Source organism: Euleptes europaea, chromosome 5 (assembly GCF_029931775.1).
Source record: "Euleptes europaea isolate rEulEur1 chromosome 5, rEulEur1.hap1, whole genome shotgun sequence".
Lineage (NCBI taxonomy): Eukaryota > Metazoa > Chordata > Lepidosauria > Squamata > Sphaerodactylidae > Euleptes > Euleptes europaea.
Genome location: NC_079316.1, coordinates 31,124,740 through 31,146,550, shown reverse-complemented (window position 1 = coordinate 31,146,550; position 21,811 = coordinate 31,124,740). Strand labels below are relative to the sequence as shown.

At 42.2% G+C, this 21,811-nt stretch overlaps 2 protein-coding genes across 2 annotated transcripts in view; both read right to left on the bottom strand.

Annotated features, from left to right (window-relative positions):
* HLTF (helicase like transcription factor) overlaps positions 1-21,811 on the bottom strand; it is a 179,417-nt gene that overhangs the window by 69,228 nt on the left and 88,378 nt on the right. The gene's annotated exons all lie outside the window — the stretch shown is intronic.
* Positions 1-21,811, bottom strand: part of CP (ceruloplasmin) — a 36,845-nt gene that overhangs the window by 1,643 nt on the left and 13,391 nt on the right. The window contains 15 exon segments of the mRNA XM_056849831.1: positions 1,062-1,224; positions 2,133-2,272; positions 3,519-3,735; positions 4,324-4,430; positions 6,587-6,715; positions 8,461-8,600; positions 10,114-10,321; positions 11,378-11,590; positions 13,562-13,715; positions 14,568-14,779; positions 14,905-15,045; positions 15,745-15,884; positions 17,420-17,585; positions 19,358-19,612; positions 20,923-21,093. Coding sequence (XP_056705809.1) covers positions 1,062-1,224; positions 2,133-2,272; positions 3,519-3,735; positions 4,324-4,430; positions 6,587-6,715; positions 8,461-8,600; positions 10,114-10,321; positions 11,378-11,590; positions 13,562-13,715; positions 14,568-14,779; positions 14,905-15,045; positions 15,745-15,884; positions 17,420-17,585; positions 19,358-19,612; positions 20,923-21,093 — 2,556 coding nt within the window.

Genomic DNA, 21,811 nt, shown 5'->3' with positions numbered 1-21,811 from the left:
TGTTGTGGGGAAGGGAAGGTGATTGTAAGCCAGTTTGATTCTTCCTTAAGTGGTAGAGAAAGTCGGCATATAAAAACAAACTCTTCTTCCAGCCATCTCCAAGCACCGCATCATACATTTGATTTTTAGATGAATAGCTTCATTTTATGCCCCTTTGTGGAGTATGTTGGGGTTAAAGGATAAGGTTTGTTAGCTTTTCCTATGCACTTGCCACATCTACTGAGCCCTCTGGACTGGCAGAGGGCTGCTGCAAACCTTTTAAAAAGCACTTTGCCTTGTTCTTAGCATGTTTCCTCTTGACCTTACTGCAATTCCAAATGTGCAGATGTTCTGATATATATATTTCTAAATTAAGTTCTGAATCTTAGTTCTGGAGCAACTTTTCCTAAATCTATTTAAAACATTTCTATCCCATCTTATCTCCTGGGACTCAAGGCGGTAAACAAGGTAGCATCTGTAAATTGCAAAGGTATAAATCGTAATCCGATTAAAGCAGATTAAAATACACAATTTAAAAGCATGCAGAGTTTAAAGCACAGCAGAACATCCAAGTCTGCTGGGAAAATGCACCCATCACCAAATGTTCTCTGGCATAGAACTTCTTTACAGGAGTACACAAACCATTAAAAAGCTTTACAGTTATGCTATGTTAAAATTAAGAGGTCCTCATCCGAGGTTCGAAACCGTACCAGCTTGCTTGTATGGACATAAACCCCCATTTGTGTGTAAAGTGCTGTCAAGTTGTAGCCGACTTATGGTGACCCCAGCAAGGGGCTTTCTTGGTGAGTGAGAAGCAGAGGTGGCTTGCCATTGCCTTCCTCTGCAGAGCCTTCCTTGGTGGTCTCCCTTCCCAAGTACTGACACAGCTTAGCTTTCAAGATCTGACTAGATTGGGCTGTAGCATGCCACCTTCCCTCCCAAACCCCCATTTAACTGCTACTTAAATAATAAGTAGCAGTGGTGGGCTGATATCTTTTCCCAGTTAGTAGCTCCTTGCTCAGTGGAACAGGGATACTGCTACGAAGGCAACATTTTCTCTTCAACCGCTGGTCATTTCTCACCTTCCTTTGGGAGCACTGTGTAGGTTGTCTCCATCCCTGCATGGATATGGTCGGTCACATGGCAGTGCAGCAACCATGTCCCAGGATACTTTGGGCGCATTTCGACAGTTTGAAAAGTCCCGGGGAAAAGATCAAAGACATCTGCCCGGTAAGTCCTGGTTTGCTTTCAAGTTAAAACAAAAACATCACGCTGTGTCAGTGATCGTTCAAGCAGGTAAATGCTAATTAGTTGGAATAAGTAAGCCCAATAAAATGGGTCTAGATTATATGAGTATTCACTGTGTGAATTATAATTATTTATTGTATAAAACTGCCAATAAAGAAATGCAAATTAACATTTTGTCTTCTGTTTATAATTCACTTTTTGCCAGTCCACAGGTGAAAACTGTGTAGAGGGAGTGTGATAAGAATCATAGAGTTGGAAGGGGCCATACAGGCCATCTAGTCCAACCCCCTTCTTAACACAGGATCAGCCTAGAGCACCCCTGACAAGTGATTGTCCAGCCTCTGCTTAAAGACTACCAGTGAGGGGTTGCTATCAAAACACTTTGGAAAATGGGGTTGAGGACCATGGTCCTTCATCTCTGCCTCTGTATTGCTTTCCTTCCACTTTACGTACCAAGCAGCAATTGCTGTCCTGTTTCCAGGCCAGCCAAGTTATAGAAAAATACAATATCAAGGCACTTACCAGAGTCAAATAGTCATGTTGTGCTAAGAGAGAAGCACTGTGACAAAAGTTACCCCACTAGTCACAAAAGACCAATGAGCATGCTTGTTTATGGAAGTCAACAATTTAGAAGGACTAAGTCAGGGTAGAACACATGCTGTGTGTTTATAAAGCTTCAGGTTTGGTTGTCACTTAATTGGATCTTGGAGAGCCTCCTCTAGGAAAGTCCCTTGCTTAAACCTCTGAGGAGCTGCTGCTAATCAGAGATGATGCCACGGGCCAGTGGTCTTGACAGTGCTAGGAGGCTTCCTCCATTCAACTGACTTGGGATCGACATCAGTATCCAAAATGTTCACCGCCTCTCCCCTAGTTACACAACAGAAAGCAGGAACTCTGGTGCTTACCTTGTAATCAAAGCTGTGGCCATGGAAATGGGCAGTGTGCATATCTACTTCATTACCCATTCCCAGTAAGTACCAGTTGACTTTGTCTCCAACATGCATATTAAGGCCATGCAAGTTTCCATACAGCCGTCCGTTAATGGCTAAGGAAAGAAATGCTTGTTGTTGTAGCAGAACTTTTTTTTTTTCAATTAAAGAACTTTTAAATGAACTGCCTCTCCTGCTACCTCCCTGTTATATTCAGTAGCAACTAATTCAAAAGTTTAAAACAGCTCTTTACCGCCACCCATTAGGACCTACCAATGAAGAAGTAATGCCCCAGCTGTAAATATAAAGTGAATTCAACATTCTTATGATTCTCTGGCTGCTCTTAGTCTAAGCATAGTTCAATCTCTACTGTTTCTGTTCTTTTGGGATTGTCCTCATGCCATTGGATTTATTTAGTAAGGTGATGTATGAATCTATGGGACTTTGATGTTTTTTTCAACCAGAATTAGTAAAGATCAACTCACAGATTCATTGCCTTTGACCACATTTTGTCAAAGTTCCCTTCATCTATACAGAAGTCCTTTCCCTTAAGTTGGAGATTTCTATAATGAAGGTCATTCAGACTCAAACATTAAGAATCCTTTTTTTCAAAATCTGCATCAGCTGAATAAGCTGACCGGCTGTTCCTAAACAGGCTTGAGTAAGAGGACTTTTGATCTGGCAGCTTTTATGCAGAATATATGGTAGTGCATGGTGACCAATATGTCTACCTTTCTAGCCCTTGTGTATTAAAGCAACAAAAAAAAAATCACTAGTCCTGTAGCACCTTCAATTTTTTGGTCTGGAGCCCACTTCATTGTATGCATTGTATGCACATACACACACATGCACAACACTTGACTATAGAGAAAAACATTCAAAAAAAGTAATGAAATGCAAGCTGCAGCATCTGTGACATTTCTGTAAAAAACTCATCCATATACTAGATAAGCACAGATATACTATATACTGTATAGATAAGCACAACTATATACTAGATAAGCACAACTGCAATTTGGTGATATTTTATTCTAAATTTTGCTTGAATCGAATTAAGAAGCTTCCAGTATCTTCCATTATTATTATTGTGAATGATTTGGGGGGAGGGCAGATTCTGCTAGTGCATTTCTCCAGCAAAATAATAACCTATGAACAGCAATCTTACCCTAAACCAAGGTTGTGCTTATATGAACAGCATGTATACAGGAAGTATGGCAGATGGGGATATTTTTACTCTTTTACAGAGTATGAGAAGCCATCTTAACTGCTACAGTTGTGAGATACTTGTTATTTTTCCAGGGGGAAGATGCACAAATTGTAATTTTGGATGTTGGGAGTACTTAGTTTCTTCTCAAATCTTACCATGCATTTTATTGCTTTCAATAAACTCCTCATCTTCTTTATTTACTTCTCCTGGCTTGGCAGAGTATGTTTGGATGTTTTCATCCAAGTACCAAGACTCATTTTCATCAAACACCAAAAAAAGAAGAGCAAATTGCACCCTTGTTTGCAGCGGTAGAATGGGCAAAGGTTGCCTGCGACAGACTAAGAGTGTCCCTATTAACCCACTGTAGAGGTCCTGAAAGAACAAAGAATACAATTACTACACATTTCTAATAATGGGCAAAATAGCATACAATGAAATACTGGCCCATCTCAAACAACATCATACATTGAATTGTACTACATTACAGACAACTGTTGACTTGTAGCAAACAGTTCTAAACCAAAGATATCTTATATCTTATATGCTGTAGAGAAATTCTCAGCCTCTTAGGGACTTGTAACAACCATTCCCCATTTCCCCAGGAAGAACTGGTCAACTATTCCAGAAACACTGGATGTAAAAAGCAAACCTAATTGTCTTTGTCAATTCACAAGATCATCATTTTGTGTCTAGTGAGAGATCTAGTGTCTAGTGAGAGATGAACCTGAGCCTGGCTTAGAAGTGGCATATGCCCAAGAAGAAGAATCAGGGTTGGCTTCTATGATTCTCTTCCACTAAGATGGATCCTGTGGCTCTCTTCTGCTAAGTTTTCCTTCAAGGGAGCAAGCCTCCCAAGGGGAATGATTTTTTTCTGATGGAGAAAGTATGACTTCCTTTGTTGGAGGAAGGCTTTGTGGGAGTCATAGGATCCAACCCTATGACCTGTCATCAAGAGCTTACCTTAACTTTATCCACAGTTGAGTAATATGCCCAAGGGATGCATTGGGAATCGCTTTCCTGAGGGCCAGATCTCACTGGGATTTTCCAAACATATTCTCTCGTTGCACCTGAGTAAAGCAGATATTCATTCTTTCACAACATTTACCAGGTTGGGTTTATTTTTTGAATGTTGTTTAATTTTTTCCCATCAGCCGGTGTTAGGAAAATGATGTGGTCAAAGTCATGGAATATTTTTTTTTGCTGGTTTTTTGCCTTTTCATAATTGAAGCCCTCTAACACTCAAGGGCATGAAAGAGTAAATGACTGTTTCACTGCAGTTGAAACAAAAGGAGAGGGCCATCTGTTTTACCACTTGTATTCCATGAATTTCCCACACAACAACGAATGACCTAATTATTGTTGTCTTTTCGCTCCATATTACCAGAATCATAAGTCACAAGCTTACGATTCTCAAAATATTATCCCTCAAATGAATGGGGTTCTTCTGCATTTTCAATTATAAGCTTACTCAATATCGAGGTTAACTCTGCCATTATTGATAATTATTTTTTTATGTTAAATTCAGTTTTGTTAGCTTAGATCATACAAACTCACATAGTGAGGTCACAGAACCAATCTCCTTCCCACTGTAGCCTCCCGTGCCCCTAAACAGGTGATCCTGATTTACGGGTTGGAGGGGGGCTAAGACCTGATCAGAACCATGGCATGAGGGTTGCAACAAAAAAGAAGTGGTAGATATCTCATCTCCTCACTTCCCCTTCTTACTGTGATCCCCCACACCTCATTCCAGGCTAGTTTCAGGGGTCCCCTACTCCTCAGGAGCACAGGAGTCTACAACAAGAAGGGGGCGAGATCCATTCCATGCTTTCCTTCCATCTGCAGTTTCATAGGATCCAAGTCTATCGTTTACCATTTGTATATAATAGATATTTGCTTCATTCTGGGTTATAGCATTAAAAGAGCTGACTTATAAAGTACAGTACCCGTTTTAGATTTTTAAATTACTCCATCCGTGTGGCAGCTATTATCACGTTGCTCAGGTTCAATTGAACAAAGGTGTTTTTTTACTACAATTGCTATCTACAATGCAATCATGAAAAGTCAACTAGTTAATCATGTAATAACTGTTGTGTTATCAGAATGTCAGACATCATCTGAGAAATCTCTGTGCTTAATCAGGAACTAATTTACAAAAACAAAACAAAAAGTATCTAGACGATCCAAGGGGATACTTAGGCTATTTATGCACGGGAGGTTTTGCCTTGGATTTGCCACTCTCTAGATGCACATTTTTCCCATCCAAACTCTCAAAACTCAAAAATAAGCCCCCATGCAGGATTTGAGAATTTGGATGGGAAAAATGAGCATCTAGAGAGTGGCAAATCCAAGGCAAAACCTCCCATGCATAAATGACCTTAGAGTGGTATTTATCTCAGTTTTGTCTCTCGGGCGTAGTTGATTCCTGAGCCTTTGAAGAGAAAGCAGTAATTTGGCTTCTGCCTAAAAGCAGCGCTGAACTGCCATATTAGAAAACTGCTTGTTTTAAAAGTGGCCATGAAATTTAAAACACGCTGATCTTATAGACAGCTCTTAGCTGCAGCCATGTCAACCACTACTAGTACTATAGGAGCTAATGTGGCTGTGCCGGTCCACATTTGCTTGCAAACCCCATTCGCTTGGAGAAAAGCTACAGAACAGTGACAAGATTTTCTGTTGATACTATTGAGGTACATTAGGAATAAGCTTCTGGCGCTTGCAAATAAATAGCACGCGATAATTAATTAGTAATGCTATAAAAAGATAATGGAATAGCTTATTCGGTGTGACTATGAAAATAAATGAATTCGGCATGGCAAATCTCTGCAATTAGAATGCCAATTAGAAGGACAGATTAGCAGTCTCAACAATCATGAGGCCATCTGCGAGAACTGCTGTTCGTGCTTCATTCAGCTCTTTAGCAAATAAACCCAGGATGAAATACGCACTGACCACATCCACTATGATGGTGCATGGATGTATCAGTCCCTGCTCTTCCTTTCCAAATTCTCTATTCCCCTGGCAGTGTATCAAACACCAAATCCAAGCATTTAAAAAAAAAAATCCACTGCTCTGGTTAACATTTGATGGCATAGAGTGAAGTAATTTCAAAGTTTTATCAGTGCACAGTTTTAATATATTTTACTGCTCTTTTTTTTAACATTATCAAACCACAACTCCTCAAAGAAGGAAAAATAAAATAAGAAACAATAAGCAATATGATTACCTGGAGCGGTTTCCAATACAGCCGGGGAGTCAGTTTTCACTCCATGCGCGTGAACTGAATAAGGCCTTGAGGCATCATTTTTAAAAACAATTCTGACTTTATCTCCAACATGTGCAACGAGCAGGGGGCCTTGTTTGGAGAGGAAGGAAAAGATGCTCTTAAAGACACAGCACAACAAGAAAGAGGAGCATGAAAATGCAAAGCACAATCAGCGCAAAGGAAAGCAAAGCGTACTCACAAGCCACTGAAAATATTAGGGCGTAAGCATTGTACCATATTCTTAAATTTAATTGATTTGACTTCTATGTAGACCCAATGACCTTCTCATGGATTTAATACAGCGTTTCATGCAATAGTCTTAAACTCCATCCATGCCAAAGCCTTCCGGTCTCTGATGCATGTATAACTTCCCCTGAAGAGGAGGAACACCTCCACCTCAGTACAGTTCCTCAGGCTCCCACAAAGTTCAACTGCTAATTACAGCCCCCACATAAATGCTGAATGTACTTTATGTTCACCCAAAACTTCCAAGACCTGACCATCTCTGAGGTCATACTATATATACAAATGCACATGAGTTTGGTTGTAATAAATGGAGACATCTTTGCACACGGTGGTGTTCTGTGTGTACACTGGAACCTCTATGCATGCAAAGAATGCCTATTTTGGACAAATAAAGTAGCAGAATGTGCAACTATGGATAAGTGAACCTCTTTAGTGAATAACAGATCAACCTCTGTTTTTTATGAAAAATGGAAAGTATTTCTTGAGTATATAGTTGTTAACTGATAAAAATAATAGAATGTTACAGTTTAAGTAAGAAATACACTATCAAATATGCATTTGATGTGTATGAACACAAGAACACATGAAGCTGTCTTATACTGAACCAGACCCTTGGTCCATCAAAGTCAGTATTGTCTACTCAGACCGGCAGCGGCTCTCCAGAGTCTCAGGGCAGAGGTCTTTCACATCACCTCCTTGCCTAGTTCCTTTAACTGGAGATACCAGGGATTGAACCTGGGACCTTCTGCATGCCAAAAAGATGCTCTACCACTGAGCCACAGCCCCTCCCCAATATATGTTTATATGTTTAAGAATTTGATGTGTATGTCTATATGTTTGTATGTTTTGTAATATCTATTCAGAAAATGAAAAATATTTTTTAAAAATGTATGTTTTGACCCATTAGCTGCAGTCTCTGTTGCAGAGGTCCCCAACCATGATGATCCTGTGAGCATTAATGGAATTTTGCAAACAGGTAGTAGGTACCACCATAAAATGGCTTCCATGGGGTTAATAACAAAATGTTGGGAGATTCCAATCCAAGCATCCTCCTATAATGGAGGCAGTTGTTTCTGAATGTGTGTGCCCCACAGACAGAAGCACCTCAAGCTACTGTGAGGTGATGGAAAGCCAGGGTTGGCTCATTGTTTTGGGAGAGAACACATGAAGCTGTGTTGTACTGAATCAGGTCATTGGTCCATCAAGGGCAGTATTGCCTACTCAGACTGCAACAGCTCTCTAGCATCTCTTTCACATTACCTGCCATGTGATCCTTTTAGTTGGAAATGCTGGGGATTGAACCTGGGACCCTCTGCATGCCAAGCATATGCTCTACCACTATGCAACAGCCCCACCCCAGAAGAAAGTGGGTGCCAGGAAACACATTGGTGGGAACCACAGTGCACCATGTTGAGGATCGTTGTACTACACAAAAGGATGTCTTCTTCAGTCCCAAGCAAGTTGCATCAACTATTGCTTTGAAGATCACACTATAAAATGCAATTCATGTCAACATAACACTGATATCTACAACACTGGTATCTGTAACACTGCTATGCTATCAAACACTTAGGCCGCAGAATAAGTACCTAGAATCCCCAGATGTTCTTCTTCTTCCTTCCTTTCTTTTGGTGTGCTGAAAGTGCTGTCTGTATATTCCCGATAAACAACTTTCTTGTATTTTGAACCAATGAACTTATCTTCTTTATTTAAGAATGGATTCCCTGGGCTGAAGAAAACAATATAATAGTGGTGAGAGTAATTTTTTAAAAAATTGATTTCCAGCATTTAAAGTTATCTGGCCCTTAACAGGACAAAGCTGGTCGTCCTGTTGTGTCTCCTGTACTGTCCCTCCCACCTTAGTTAAAAGAAAGACAACCCTAAGGAGAGTTACTCCAGTCTAATTTCCAAGGATTTAGACTAGACTCACTCTGCATAGAATTGCACTGCTAGTGTAGTAATACCCTGCTTAGAGGTAGGTCATCTCTGCATCGTGACACTGTGATGCCCCGGAAATAAACATGGTTTGTCTAGGAATTATGTGAGATTCTGGCAATGGAGATGCATAGAACTCAGGATTAAAGACAGGAAGGGAGCGGGGTGGTGGTGTCTGATCACAGACCAACAGATAATGTCAGAGAGGAGCTACATGTCTGGCATTGCCGAGGCCGTACCTGCTTGAGAAGTCTCCATCCTACATTCTCCTTGACCTACCTTATCTATTGGATAAGTGGACTGAACTGACTGCTACGTAGGGATGGGTGCGCAGGGGACCTGTAGAATGATGGCAGTGTTTTCTGATGCATTGTGTTGAATACATGAAGCTGCCTTTATACAATACTATTGGTCTGTCAAGGTCAATGCTGTCAAGGTCAACTATCACTGCCATCCTCAACAGAGCTCCACCCTTCTGACCCCATTGACTTAAATGGATTTAGAAGGATGTAACTCTGCTTGCGATTGCACTCTACATGTACAGCTTTGTTACATTTTGCTAGTTTCAGGGGGGAAATCTGGAATGTATAGGGTACCATGCAAGTTTAAAGTTGGGTTCCTCTGTAATGATACATTAAAGACATAAAGATCTTTGATCAGCCATGCACAACTTGAATGTGACTTTGTGTTAACTAAAGGGTTGGTGTGATAAGGCACAGTAGTATGCTATGCTAGCCATGATGTCCTGAGGTCATTTTTAAGAAGATATAGCAGGATAGGACATTTTGGAGGACCTTCATTCATAGGGTCGCCATGAGTCGGAAGCGACTTGACGACACTTAACACACACACACATAGCAGGACAATGCTGCTCCCTTGGGAGCGTGCGGACTGAAGCACCTACTTCATCTCATTTTACAGTAAAGCCATCCCGGATGTTGGAGGACACAACTTGCTCAACCACTATTGTCCACCACAGATTCCATTCCATATTTGATACAGGAGAGCCACATTATTTATATGTACCCATCTCTTTCCACAGAAACTTGGACACGTCTATAACAAATGACAGACAGAAAAGGCTGATCTGTGTAGTTAGCCAGTGTGGTGTAATAAGAGTTTTGGACTAGGATATGGGAAACCCAGGTTCAAATCCCCACTCTACTCCAGTTCACTGGATGACCTTGGGCTGGTCACCCTCTCTCTCCTTGATCTTCCTCACAGCATTGTTATGAGGATGTGATGGACAACTAGGTAGATCTCAGGTATGCTTCTTTGGGGTTTTATATTTACTGGGTCTGCATTACCTTTCATCATGGATCTGATGTTTCTCCTCCTCCCATGTCCTGTTAGGGGAATAGTCCCACTCAGTCTCCACAGCCGCAATGTAGTAAATCTTCTGATTGGAATACACCTCATTGTCGTCTGTTGACAAACCACACTTCCTCACCGCATACCTCTGTTTCATACCCCCCATGTAATGATCCGTTGTCAGGCATTCCACTTCAAAGGTGCCTGAAGAAAGAAAAGGTAGTGGACAGATGAAAACAAATCAAGCATACCTAGCTCGTGCGATGCCCAGCCTGAATGAGAAAAATAGCTCTGTTCAAATGAACATATAAGGTGACTGGGTATAATGGGGCACTTTTCAGTGTAATTAGGATCTGGATGCAAAGATAACCAGAACAACAAAAGAAGTGTCTTTGTCCCAGCATGGAAAGCCAGCATGGTGTAGTGGTTAAAAGCAATGGTTTGGAGCAGTGGACTCTAATCTGGAGAACCGGGTTTGATCCCCCACTCCTCCACATGAGCAGTGGACTCTAATCTGATGAACAGGGTTGGTTTCCCCACTCCTACACATGAAGCCATCTGGGTGACCTTGGGCTGGTCACAGCTTTCTTAGAGCTCTCTCAGCCCCACCTACCTCACAGGGTATCTGTTGTGGGGAAGAGAAGGCTATTGTAAGCCGGTTTGATTCTTCCTTAAGTGGTAGAGAAAGTCGGCATAAAAAAACCAACTCTTCTTCTTCTTTTTCTTCTTCTTCTTCCCAGAAAGAGGTTATAATGAACAAACAAGAGAAGGAACAGAACTTGAAGGTTCTCAAGGGAAGCAAAATCAACTGCAGGCCTCAGCAAAAGTTATTGCTGTATTGTCCTCAGCATAGAGAAAGTGTGTAGGGGTCCCTTCTGTATTTTGGCATCAGGCTGAATGTTTGGGAGATGTTCTGGGAACAGTCTAGTGTGATGTGCCATGGAAGGGCCCAACACCAGTATAAGGACACAACAACATACACTTCTGCAATGGTACCCCATGTTCAGATGAGTGACAGACCAGTCTGCTGGATGAACATGTCTGATGCCTGAAAAAGGCCAATGAGAGCTGGCTCTCAGTTGAGAGAGACTGAGCACTGTGTAGGACTACGGGAGGCAAAGGTCAGGGCTTTGTTTCAAATCTAGCATTTGGAAGCTCTACCTGAAAAAAACAAGATGTGGTGAAATGTATATGTTGCTGTCATTACTACAATACCCACATAAGAGTTTCTAGTTAGTAAATATGGTTTTCTTGACTCACCTTCTGAGTCAGGCTTCATAATAGCTGTAACAGAGGAATGTGGAAAGAGGTTGGCTGTATCCTGCCTTTTCCCTTGAATCAATAGAGTATTTCCTGCAAAATAGATCCCATGAATATCGACCTCTGATCCCAAGCCAATCAAATGCCATGAAACAGTATTTCCTCTACACGTCTCGAGGCCCTTTTGGTTTCCATACATGTATCCATTTATGGCTGCAAGAGAAGGATTAATACTTAAGCACATTCTGTGCCCAAATTGCTAAACTAATGGCATATATATATCTATCAAATTTAACATTGATACCAGAATATGATAAATAGATATGGTATTATATTCTGTCAGTTTAACTAATCAGAGACCCACCTACAGAACAATACAAGGGAACACAGAACCTTCTGCTGTAGGGAATACTGTGGTGTGCCCTTTCTCTAGAGCATCCATCACATAAGAACACAAGAAAGGCCCTGCTGGATCAGACCAAGGTCCATCAAGTCCAGCAGTCTGTTCTCACACTGGCCAACCAGGTGCCTCTAGGAAGCCCACAAACAAGACAACTGCAGCAGCATTGTCCTGCCTGTGTTCCAAAGCACCTAATATAATAGGCATGCTCATCTGATCCTGAAGAGAATAGGTATGCAGCATGACTAGTATCCATTTTTACCATCACCAAAGTCCGTCATCTATGTTTGAAATATATATGGCATGAGGCCAGAGAGGGTGTTAGCCCCAAGCAGCATGAAGCATCAGCTGTGTGACTGCACAGTGTTGCCGCCATGCTCCCCACACTTCCATCACCACCTCCTGACTCCCTCCAATAAGGTTGCCAGTAACAGCGCCCCTCCCTCTATTGTGGTGCTCAAAGGAGGTAGCTAGGATATTTCCCACAAGTCACACTGTGAGCCACTGTTGACCACACCCCCTATCATTTGAGATACAGGCGTCCTGGCTGCAGTTTACATAATACTTAAGAAAGTAATGATTGGCTGAAAACTTAGTGGGTATCCTAAACTGCATTGTGGATGTATCAGCATGGTGGGGGGCAGGGAGAGAAAGGAGAGAAGGAGTTGATTTACACTCCCATAAATTAAATGGAAAGGTTAATAGGTATGCCTGCTTTTTCACCAGTGTAGGCAGAATGGTCTGAGGGGGCTTAGGTTGGGAACTAAAGCCTGCCTTCCTCCCTGCCCATTTCAGATGCTTCCTGTTTCTGGTCCTTATGGCATAGGCATATTTGTCAGCACCAGGTTTACTCTGATACAGCACTGGTACAGTGCTATATGGAAATATTTCCAAATGCACCAGTGTATCTCCAAGTTAGGGTTGCCAGCTCCAGGCTGGGAAATAGCTGGAGATTTTGGGGGAGGAGCTTGAGAGGGAGGGGTTTGGGGAGGGGAGGGACTTCAGTGGGGTATAATGCCATAAAGTACATTTTTCAAAGTGTCTATTTTCTCCAGGTGAACTGATCTATCAGCTGAAGATCAGTTGTAATAGCGGGAGATCTCCAGCTACCACCTGGAGGCTGGCAACCCTACTCCAAGTTATGGTGGCAAAGAGGCATAGTTGCCATTGTAAGGAGTTTCCAAAATAGCCTTAGGAGGGCACTGTTAATCACCGACATCTCTATATGGAGGACCACCCTGCATTTCTTCAACTATATTACGGCTGCATATGGGAATTGTACACAATGGGGCTGTGATTCAGCTATGGTTTAGTTATGACAAGGACCCATTAAAAGCACTTAGGGGTAACTAATTTCTTCCCTTGGTCAACATGTGTAGCAGAACAAAGAGGTAGAATCTGGAGATGGTACAGTAGGCTGAAGGTGGGAAACAGTCCCTCAGTTTTAAAAGTCCCTGTGAGTAGAGAATTAGTACATCAGGCAGTAGGATTCTATCCTTCTTGCTGTGCTAGTTTTCTGTGCCCAAGAGGTTTCACAAGAAAACATCCCAAAGTGGCATCCCCACCTATAACCCAAGGTAGTACAGGCCATTCTACCAGTCCAGAACTCAACCAACTCATTCCCCTCCTCCCCCCATTCAGCTGCATGAATACGCCAGGACTTACATCTAATTTTAGGTGAACCAGAGCTCTCAGTGCCAAGTTCAGGAATAGTAAAAGTGACTTTTGTCTGTAAAGAATTGGTCTTACTTAAATCAGCAAATTAGCCAAAGAGAAGCCCTTACAGTGCATCTTGTTGGATTCCTGGAAGTCTTCGTCCTCCTTATCAATCTCAGTTGGGGATGTTGTTGTAAAGTGCTGGATGTTGTCATCCAGGTACCAGCTCAGATTCTCATCAAATACTGTAGCAAGGAGAAATAATTCCTTGTCTACATTCTTCTGCGGAGAAAAGAAAGAGGTTTAAATAATAAATATACAGGTGAAAAAAACATTCTAAAGCAGAAGTGGAAACCTATTTGCCAAACAAATTTTGAAACCTAATTAATAAAAGGTCTTCACACATATAAATGTCTGCATGGTTCTGCAGGTAATTTTTAATAACATGGAAGTGACATCACATCTTTCTAGAAATTGCCCCCTCCTGTGGGTTGTTAGGCCAAGGCCTGGTAACCCTAAACTACACCACTGACATTGAGCCAAATACAACCTACTTGACACGTTTTGTGGCCTGCCCCATGGCGCAGAGTGTTAAGCTGCAGTACTGCAGTCAAAAGCTCTGCTCACGACCTGAGTTCGATCCCAATGGAAGTTGGTTTCAGGTAGCCGGCTCAAGGTCGACTCGGCCTTCCATCCTTCCGAGGTCGGTGAAATGAGGACCCAGCTTGCTGGGGGTAAAGGGAAGATGACTGGGGAAGGCACTGGCAAACCACCCCGTAAAACAAAGTCTGCCTTGGAAACGTCGGGATGTGACATCACCCCATGGGTCAGGAATGACCCGGTGCTTGCACAGGGGACCTTTACCTTTTAATCATTAGATGAAGTCCAAGCTAAGCAGAAAAGAAATATATTAAACTATAGACATGGTTTGATTGATGTTTTTGGCTTCGTGGATCACAAATGGTGCAGCCTTAAATTCCGGCACTACAACAAGTTATCTGACATCATCTCAATACCATATGCTACAACACTCCACTAAAGCACAACCAGGATACTCTTTGAAGAATGAATTATGAAGGGAAACAGAAGAATTAGAAATGATGCAGTGGACAATTTTAATCATTCAAGCCCTACCTGTTTCCCTGATGGAAGGAGACTTCCTTTCTTGCACACCAAGAGTGGTCCCACCAAGCCAGAACTGGGATCCTTGATTTCATCTGATGCCGAATAGTAAAGCCAGGTTAAACATTGTGGATCTTCCCGGGCAGGACTCACAGCTTCTGGCACCTTCCACTCATAAGTAAATGTAGCTCCAGGATTCACATGTGAGGATGGACCTCCAGTGCCTGTAAAGAGCCATAAGCGAATGCCCACAGATAGTCAGAAAACATCAGTGATTCGTCTTCAGGTAACATTGTTTATTTCCTCCAGTGAGTGTGACCCAAGATTTACCGAAAAGATATATATTCACCTCCAGAGATTGTGTTGTACAGTGAGCCCTCATTGTCCTTGTTGTAACTCACACCATGTGGCTGAATGCTGAATGGGTGACTGCCATTGTTTCGGAAGGTCACATGGATGATGTCCCCAACTTCTGCTCTGATGACAGGTCCTAGTTTTTTTAAAAAAAATGCATGTTTAAAATACTATATCAAAGTACCTGCTGGAATACATATTAAATGAATAATGTATACATCAAGAAAACCAGAATGGAAGAAGAGTTCTTCTGAATTAGACCCAAGAGCCATCTAGTCCAGCAACCTGTTTCCCACAGCAGCCAATCAAATGGTCCCAGAAGGTCTAGAAGCAGGACATGTAGGGTTGGAAGCTCTGGGTTGGGAAATACCTGGAGATTTTAGGGGTGGAGCCTGGGGTTAGGATTGCCAGGTTCATCTTCGCCACTGGCGGGAGGTTTTTGGGGTGGAGCCTTGGGAGGGCGGGGTTTGGGGAGGGGAGGGACTTCAATGCCATAGAGTCCTATTGCCAAAGCAGCCATTTTCTCCAGGCCAATTGATCTCTCTCTGCTGGAGATCCGCTGTAATAGCAGGAGATCGTCAGCTTGTACCTGGAGGATAGCAACCCTACCTGGGGTGGGCGGGGTGTGGGGAGCGGAGGGATTTCAGCAGGGTATAATACCATAGAGTCCACTCTCCAAGGCAGACATTTTCTCCAGGGGAACTGATCTTGGTCACCTGGAGATCAATTGCAATAGCAGGAGCTTGCCGGGTGCCACCTGGAGGTTGGCAACACAAGGCCTGACGCTGCTTAAAAGCTTGACTTTTGATTTCCAGTGGTTTAAAACACATCTCACCCAAAAGTCCAAGATGTTCTTCCTCAGGGAGCCTCTCCTTGCGCTCTGTAAAGGTGCCATCAACATACTCATGAAAAACAGCTTTTTTGTAAGTTCCTCCAATCCTTCTTTCATTTTGTTCAAAAAAGGCCTCTGACTCCCTGTGAAGCAAAGTAAATCATTTCCACAGTTGAATTTACGACTCAACAAAAGGAAAAGAAATTCTACGTTTGGCCTCCCCCAACAGTCTTCTATAACTTGACTGATAAGATTTTGGACAGGATCTGACAGAAGCTTGGTAGATACAGCTTCACATGAGCAACTCAGCAGATAGCAGTAGCCACATGAAAGAGATTTCAAATTACCATCATTTATTTCTCTCTAAGGAGCTAAGGATGGAATGCACAGTTCACTTTCTCCTTTCTTATCCTTAAAACATTGTGAACTAGATTAGCCTGAAAGATAGTCACTTGGTTCAGACATCTTACAAGACCATGGTTTAACTAAGCTAAATATGATTAGACTGATTGCTAGGGTTGCTAACCTCCAGGTACTAGCTGGAGATCTCCTGCTATTACAACTGATCTCCAGCCGACAGAGATCAGTTCCCCTGGAGAAAATGGCCACTTTGGCAATTGGACTCTATGGCATTGAAGTCTCTCCCCTCCCCAAACCCTGCCCTTTTCAGGCTCTGACCCAAAGCCTCCTGCTGGTGGTGAAGAGGGACCTGGCAACCCTACTGATTGCCCTAACACAGGTCACTCTGCTAACTAAGTTAGGGTACATCAAACCAGGATCTGAACCCATGGTCTGAAGTTGGATTGCTGATCACAGTTATTTAACTGCATTTTTGCCAAACAAATGAATGTGGACATCGTGGTTCATTCTCTGGTGCTGCCCTTTCACGTTCCTCACCTACTCAGATGCAGGGCTAGAGTGAAGATGATGCAACCACCACTTGCTGAGACAAACCAGGGTTTGTGTGATTATCTGTGAGCTGAATCCCAGCTTCACAAACTAACCATAGTTAGAATAAATCATGGTTTTGCTTTATATTTGGCCTGGTCACCCTGTAAGTGTTGTAGCTAAGCAGGGATTTCAACCTGGTTCTTCCTGGTGTGATTTTTAATGGGCATGCCTAATAAACTGTTCAACACTGGTTCTTTAAATAAAATTGTGTTCTGGTTGTCTTCCAAGGGATGCTCTTGAAAATAATCTCACAATTCCATAGAAGGAGAGATCCATAAGATAACATAAAATATTGGTTTGGTTCAGAAACCCAGAAAACCCTGATGTATTGTAACTATGGTTAATTTGTGAAACTAGGATTCAGCTCTCAGACAACCATTCAAAGTCTAGTTTGCCTTGATAAATACCGGATTCATTTCCTTTTTCTCCATTGCGTAGGAGGGTGTCTCCAGAGGACAAGCTAGAATTAAAGTAGGAATATGCCAGGATGTCATGCATTCAGACATGATGTGAAACCATACTTAAGAGTGTGTTAATAAATCAACTTCAGATCCTGGCTTGATTCTATCCTCAGCTATGTATCATGCAGCCGCTTTGTCACCATTTTTTTTAAATAAATTTTTTATTATTTTCACAATTTTTTACTGGTAGGTAACTTTTCAGCAACACATTCATTTCAAATATAGTTTGTCACCATTTGATTGATCATTTAAAAGGCAGTATTTACCCATCATGAATTAATTCTTCTCCCGTGAAGTTATTTATGCCTGATGGGGCATAGTTCCAAAAGATTTCTTCCGCGGCAATATAATAGTGTCTTACATTAGCGGTTTCCTTGGGAGAGGAAACACGTGTTTGACAGTTTCTCACCTCGAAAATGGCCTGCATGCCACCTGAAAAATAGAGACACAGACACAGTAGATTTGAGACCACTGTTTGTTTGCTGATTACTAAGGGAGGATTGCCAACCTCCAGGCAGCACCTGGAGATCTCCTGGAATTACAACTAAACTCCAGACTATAGAAATCAGTTACCCTGGGGAAAACACCTGCTTTGGAGGGTGGGCTATATGGCAATATACTGGGCTGAGTTATCCCCAGGCTCCACCACCAAATCTCCAGGAATTTCCTAACCTGGAGTTGGCAACCCTACATAAGGCATTGTCCCAGAAAACTCTGAATTGGATGGCCTTTTTAAATTTCATTCCTTTGGCAAGCCGCCACCCCATCAAGATAACGATAATACCTTGTTTTTTAAATAATTGTGTAAAGCACACAGGAGCCCTGTGATGCAGAGTGGTAAGCTGCAGTACTGCAGTCCAAGCTCTGCTCACAACCTGAGCTCGATCCCAACGGAAGTTGGTTTCAGGTAGCCGGCTCAAGGTTGGTAAAATGAGTACCCAGCTTGCTGGAAGTAAAGGAAAGATGACTGGGGAAGGCACTGGCAAACCACCCTGTAAACAAAGTCTGCCTAGTAAACGTTGGGATGTGACATCACCCCATGGGTCAGGAATGACCCAGTGCTTGCACGGGGGACCTTTACCTTTACATTTTGAAAGCACACAGAGATAATGTATGTGAAGCACGGAGCATTTAAGGATGTATTCTATACAATGTAAGTAGATATAAGACTCAACCGTGTCTTCCCCCCCCCCCTTCATTGTGGTTAAGCATGGTCTGAATCACTATATCATGATTATGGACTAAAGGTAAAGGTTCCCTGTGCAAGCACCAGGACATTCCTGACCCATGGGGTGACATCTCATCACGATGTTTACGAGGCAAACTTTGTTTATGGAGTGGATTGCCAGTGCCTTCCCCAGTCATCTTCCCTTTACCCCCAGCAAGCTGGGTACTCATTTTACTGACCTCAGAAGGATGGAAGGCTGAGTCAACCTCGAGCCGGCTACCTGAAACCAACTTCCATTGGGATAGAAATCAGGTCATGAGGAGAGCTTGGACTGCAGTACTGCAGATTACCACTCTGCACCACAGGGCTCTTGATTATGGACTAGATGGGAGATAAAACCCGTGATTTGAAGTTCTGTTCACCGTGGTTAAGTATTTGCACTGGACACAACATGGCTAAGGCAGCTACCTCCTTCTCCAGTCTCTCTAGTATACAGCCTGTGCAAATACTTCTTATGTATATTTCTCATCATATGTGGATCAGCCAACCCACTGTACAATACAATTACTTATTGATATTGTGGCTTTTGTCTGACATATCCTGTGGCTGACTTCAAGTCAGTAAAAACCAGCTTCCTCATAGGAATCCAAAATATAGGAAACTGAGATCATGGAGTCACTGGGTCTACACAACTGTGGCAAAGCTGCCCAAGGTAAACAGACGCTTTTGTGCATTTTATGACCCATGGAAACGGTTACACCTGTTATCACCCACAAAGCAAATCACTGTGTAACTTGAAAGGTGACTTGTCCTCTTGGACAAAGTCCTCTGAACAAACTTTTGTTTGTTTCATCTAAAAACTCTGTGCCTGTCTTTGTAAGGGTTTTCTCCATAAGGAAGGAACCCTGTGTTGTGAATCAGCAGCCTGGGCACTAGTCCATAAAAGCACATGTCTCTTCCAATACTTTTAATACTAAAACGTGATATTTGTGATACTGGGGGGGGGGGGGGAGAAAGACAACAATTTATTTTATACCTTCTATATGATCATTGACTTGGCAACTAAGCAGCCATTCTCCTTCATTCTTTGCCACCATAAGAGCATCCACAAATGTAGCGGGGAAGAGGTTGATTGTGTCCTTTCGATGTTTCCTTTCTGTCAATATTTGCCCATGAAAATAAGCTGAATGGATGTCAGCTTCATTCCCCATGCCAAAAAGATGCCATCTCACTTTCTCTTCTGCACACATGGTGAGGTTAGGTAGATATCCATACATAAATCCATTAATTGCTTTTAAAAAGTAACAGAATATTTAAACCATGGTTATTTATTTTTTGGCATTTTAACCCACTTTGCTTCAAAAAAAGGTGTCAAGGTGAGATACAATGTTAATTAGACACCCAATGAAAGAAGAATAAAATAGCTATAGCAATAATGCTATAAAGACACAGACTCCTTCTCTTCCTAGAGCATACTGACAGGTCTTAACAGCCAGCTACAGAAATGCCTTTCTAAATAGTCTGGCTTTGCAGAGCATCTGGATAATCAAGAACATGAGGCTTCCCTAACATCTTGTTAAGAAGCTATTTAAATAAGCAAACACTCATCATCAGTCATGATGAGAAGGAGTCAGCAAAACTCCACATCTGAAAAACATTTGAATTTGGACAGGAACTTCCTTTTTGATAGAACCTATTAGAGAACCTATTAGAGATGTTCTAGATTTTCTTTGATTGATTATTATGATCATATTTCAGCCTTTCTGCAAAAAATCAGAGTGATTTGCATGATGATTCCCATCTGTCTCACATTCACAGCTGCTTTCAGAATTGGTGGAAGGGGCTGCCTTGGCTCACTGGCAGAGTGTCTGCTTTGCATGCAGAAGGTCCTAGGTTCAATCCCTAGCATTTCCAGTTAAAAGGATCAAATTGTCGGTGATATGAAAGACATTTACTTGAGGCCCTGTAGATCTACTACCAGTCAGAGTACAAAATACTGACCTTGCGAGACCAGTGGTCTAACTCAGTATAAGGCAGTTTCATGTGTTCACAATGCTATGGCATGAGCTTAGAAGAAGAAAAGTTGGTTTTTATATCCCAACTTTCTCTACCACTTAAGGAAGAATCAAACAGGCTTAGAATCACCTTCCCTTCCCCTCCCCACAACAGACATCCTGTGAGGTAGGTGGGGCTGAGAGAGCTCTAAGAGAGCTGTGACTAGCCCAAGGTCACCCAGCTGGCTTCATGTGGAGGAGTGGGGAAACCAACCCGGTTCACCAGATTAGCATCTGCCGCTCATGCGGAGGAGTGGGGAATCAAACCCGGTTCTCCAGATTAAAATCTACCGCTCCAAACAACTGTTCTTAAACACTACACCACCCTGGCTCTAGGTGGACATGTTATGTAGAGAGGCCTTCATGCAGAGGATGGATAACTATCTGTTGGGAATGTTCTAGTGTTAGATTTCACACACTGAGCAGGGATTAGACTAGATGGTCTTGAAGATCCCTTCCAACCCTAGGACTCTTTGACACGCATAACAGCATAATGTGCAGAAATTTCCGAAATAATGCAACTATTCTTTCTGAAAGCTGCTCTTACAGTGCATTTTATTGCTCTCTTGGAAGTCTTCGTTCTTGTCAACTTTGTCAGGTTCAGTGCAATATGTCTGGATGTTCTCATCTAAGTACCAGCTGAAATTTTCATCCATTACCGTGAACATCAGGATAAATTCTTGGTCGATGTCTTTATCTTTTCCATTTTGCAGTGAGCCTATGGGAAAATGAAAACATGTCACAAGATGCATCTGCTGACCCTTTCTTATCTCCCAGTTATTCCGTTCATTACAGTGGGTCAAATATGTATCCATAGTGCAAAAGGCCTGTATGTCAGAAAGAAAGAGACACATTGCACACTCCTGCTAGTAGTGGCCAAGCAGCCTATGTAATGCCTGAAATCATTATATACTATGAGAAATGTATTGGAAATGTATTCTTTTATGTTCCAGTTCGCATACTTGCACTTATAAAGATGCTAAGCCCAAAATATAGGACTTAGCATCTGGCACAGTACCATGTGAAGAGCACATGTAGGTAGTGGACATGCAGCTCCAGGTATAAGGGGTGAAGTATTGATCCTTGAAGCAGATGTCCTAGTGTTTAATCATTTAAGTTAGAATAAGTCTGGCAGACACCATTATGAGCTGCCAGAACAAAAGGCTGCATCACGTGCCTGGTACAGCTGTGCACCTGTAGAGAAAAGCAATGTCTTAGGAATGTGGTCATAAGACCTGGTGCTTGCCTAGAAACAGCTTCGGCCAATGTGTACACGCTATGCTAATTAAAATGAATTGGACAGCCAATGTGCAGTGAATTAACGTAATTGTAACATCCCCAGTGCAAGGTTATAAAAGTTGTTGTAATCCTTTGTTTGGGTGTGAAGACTGTCCTGCGCATTTAGGGCAGTTTCACCTGGTATGTATATTGGGCTC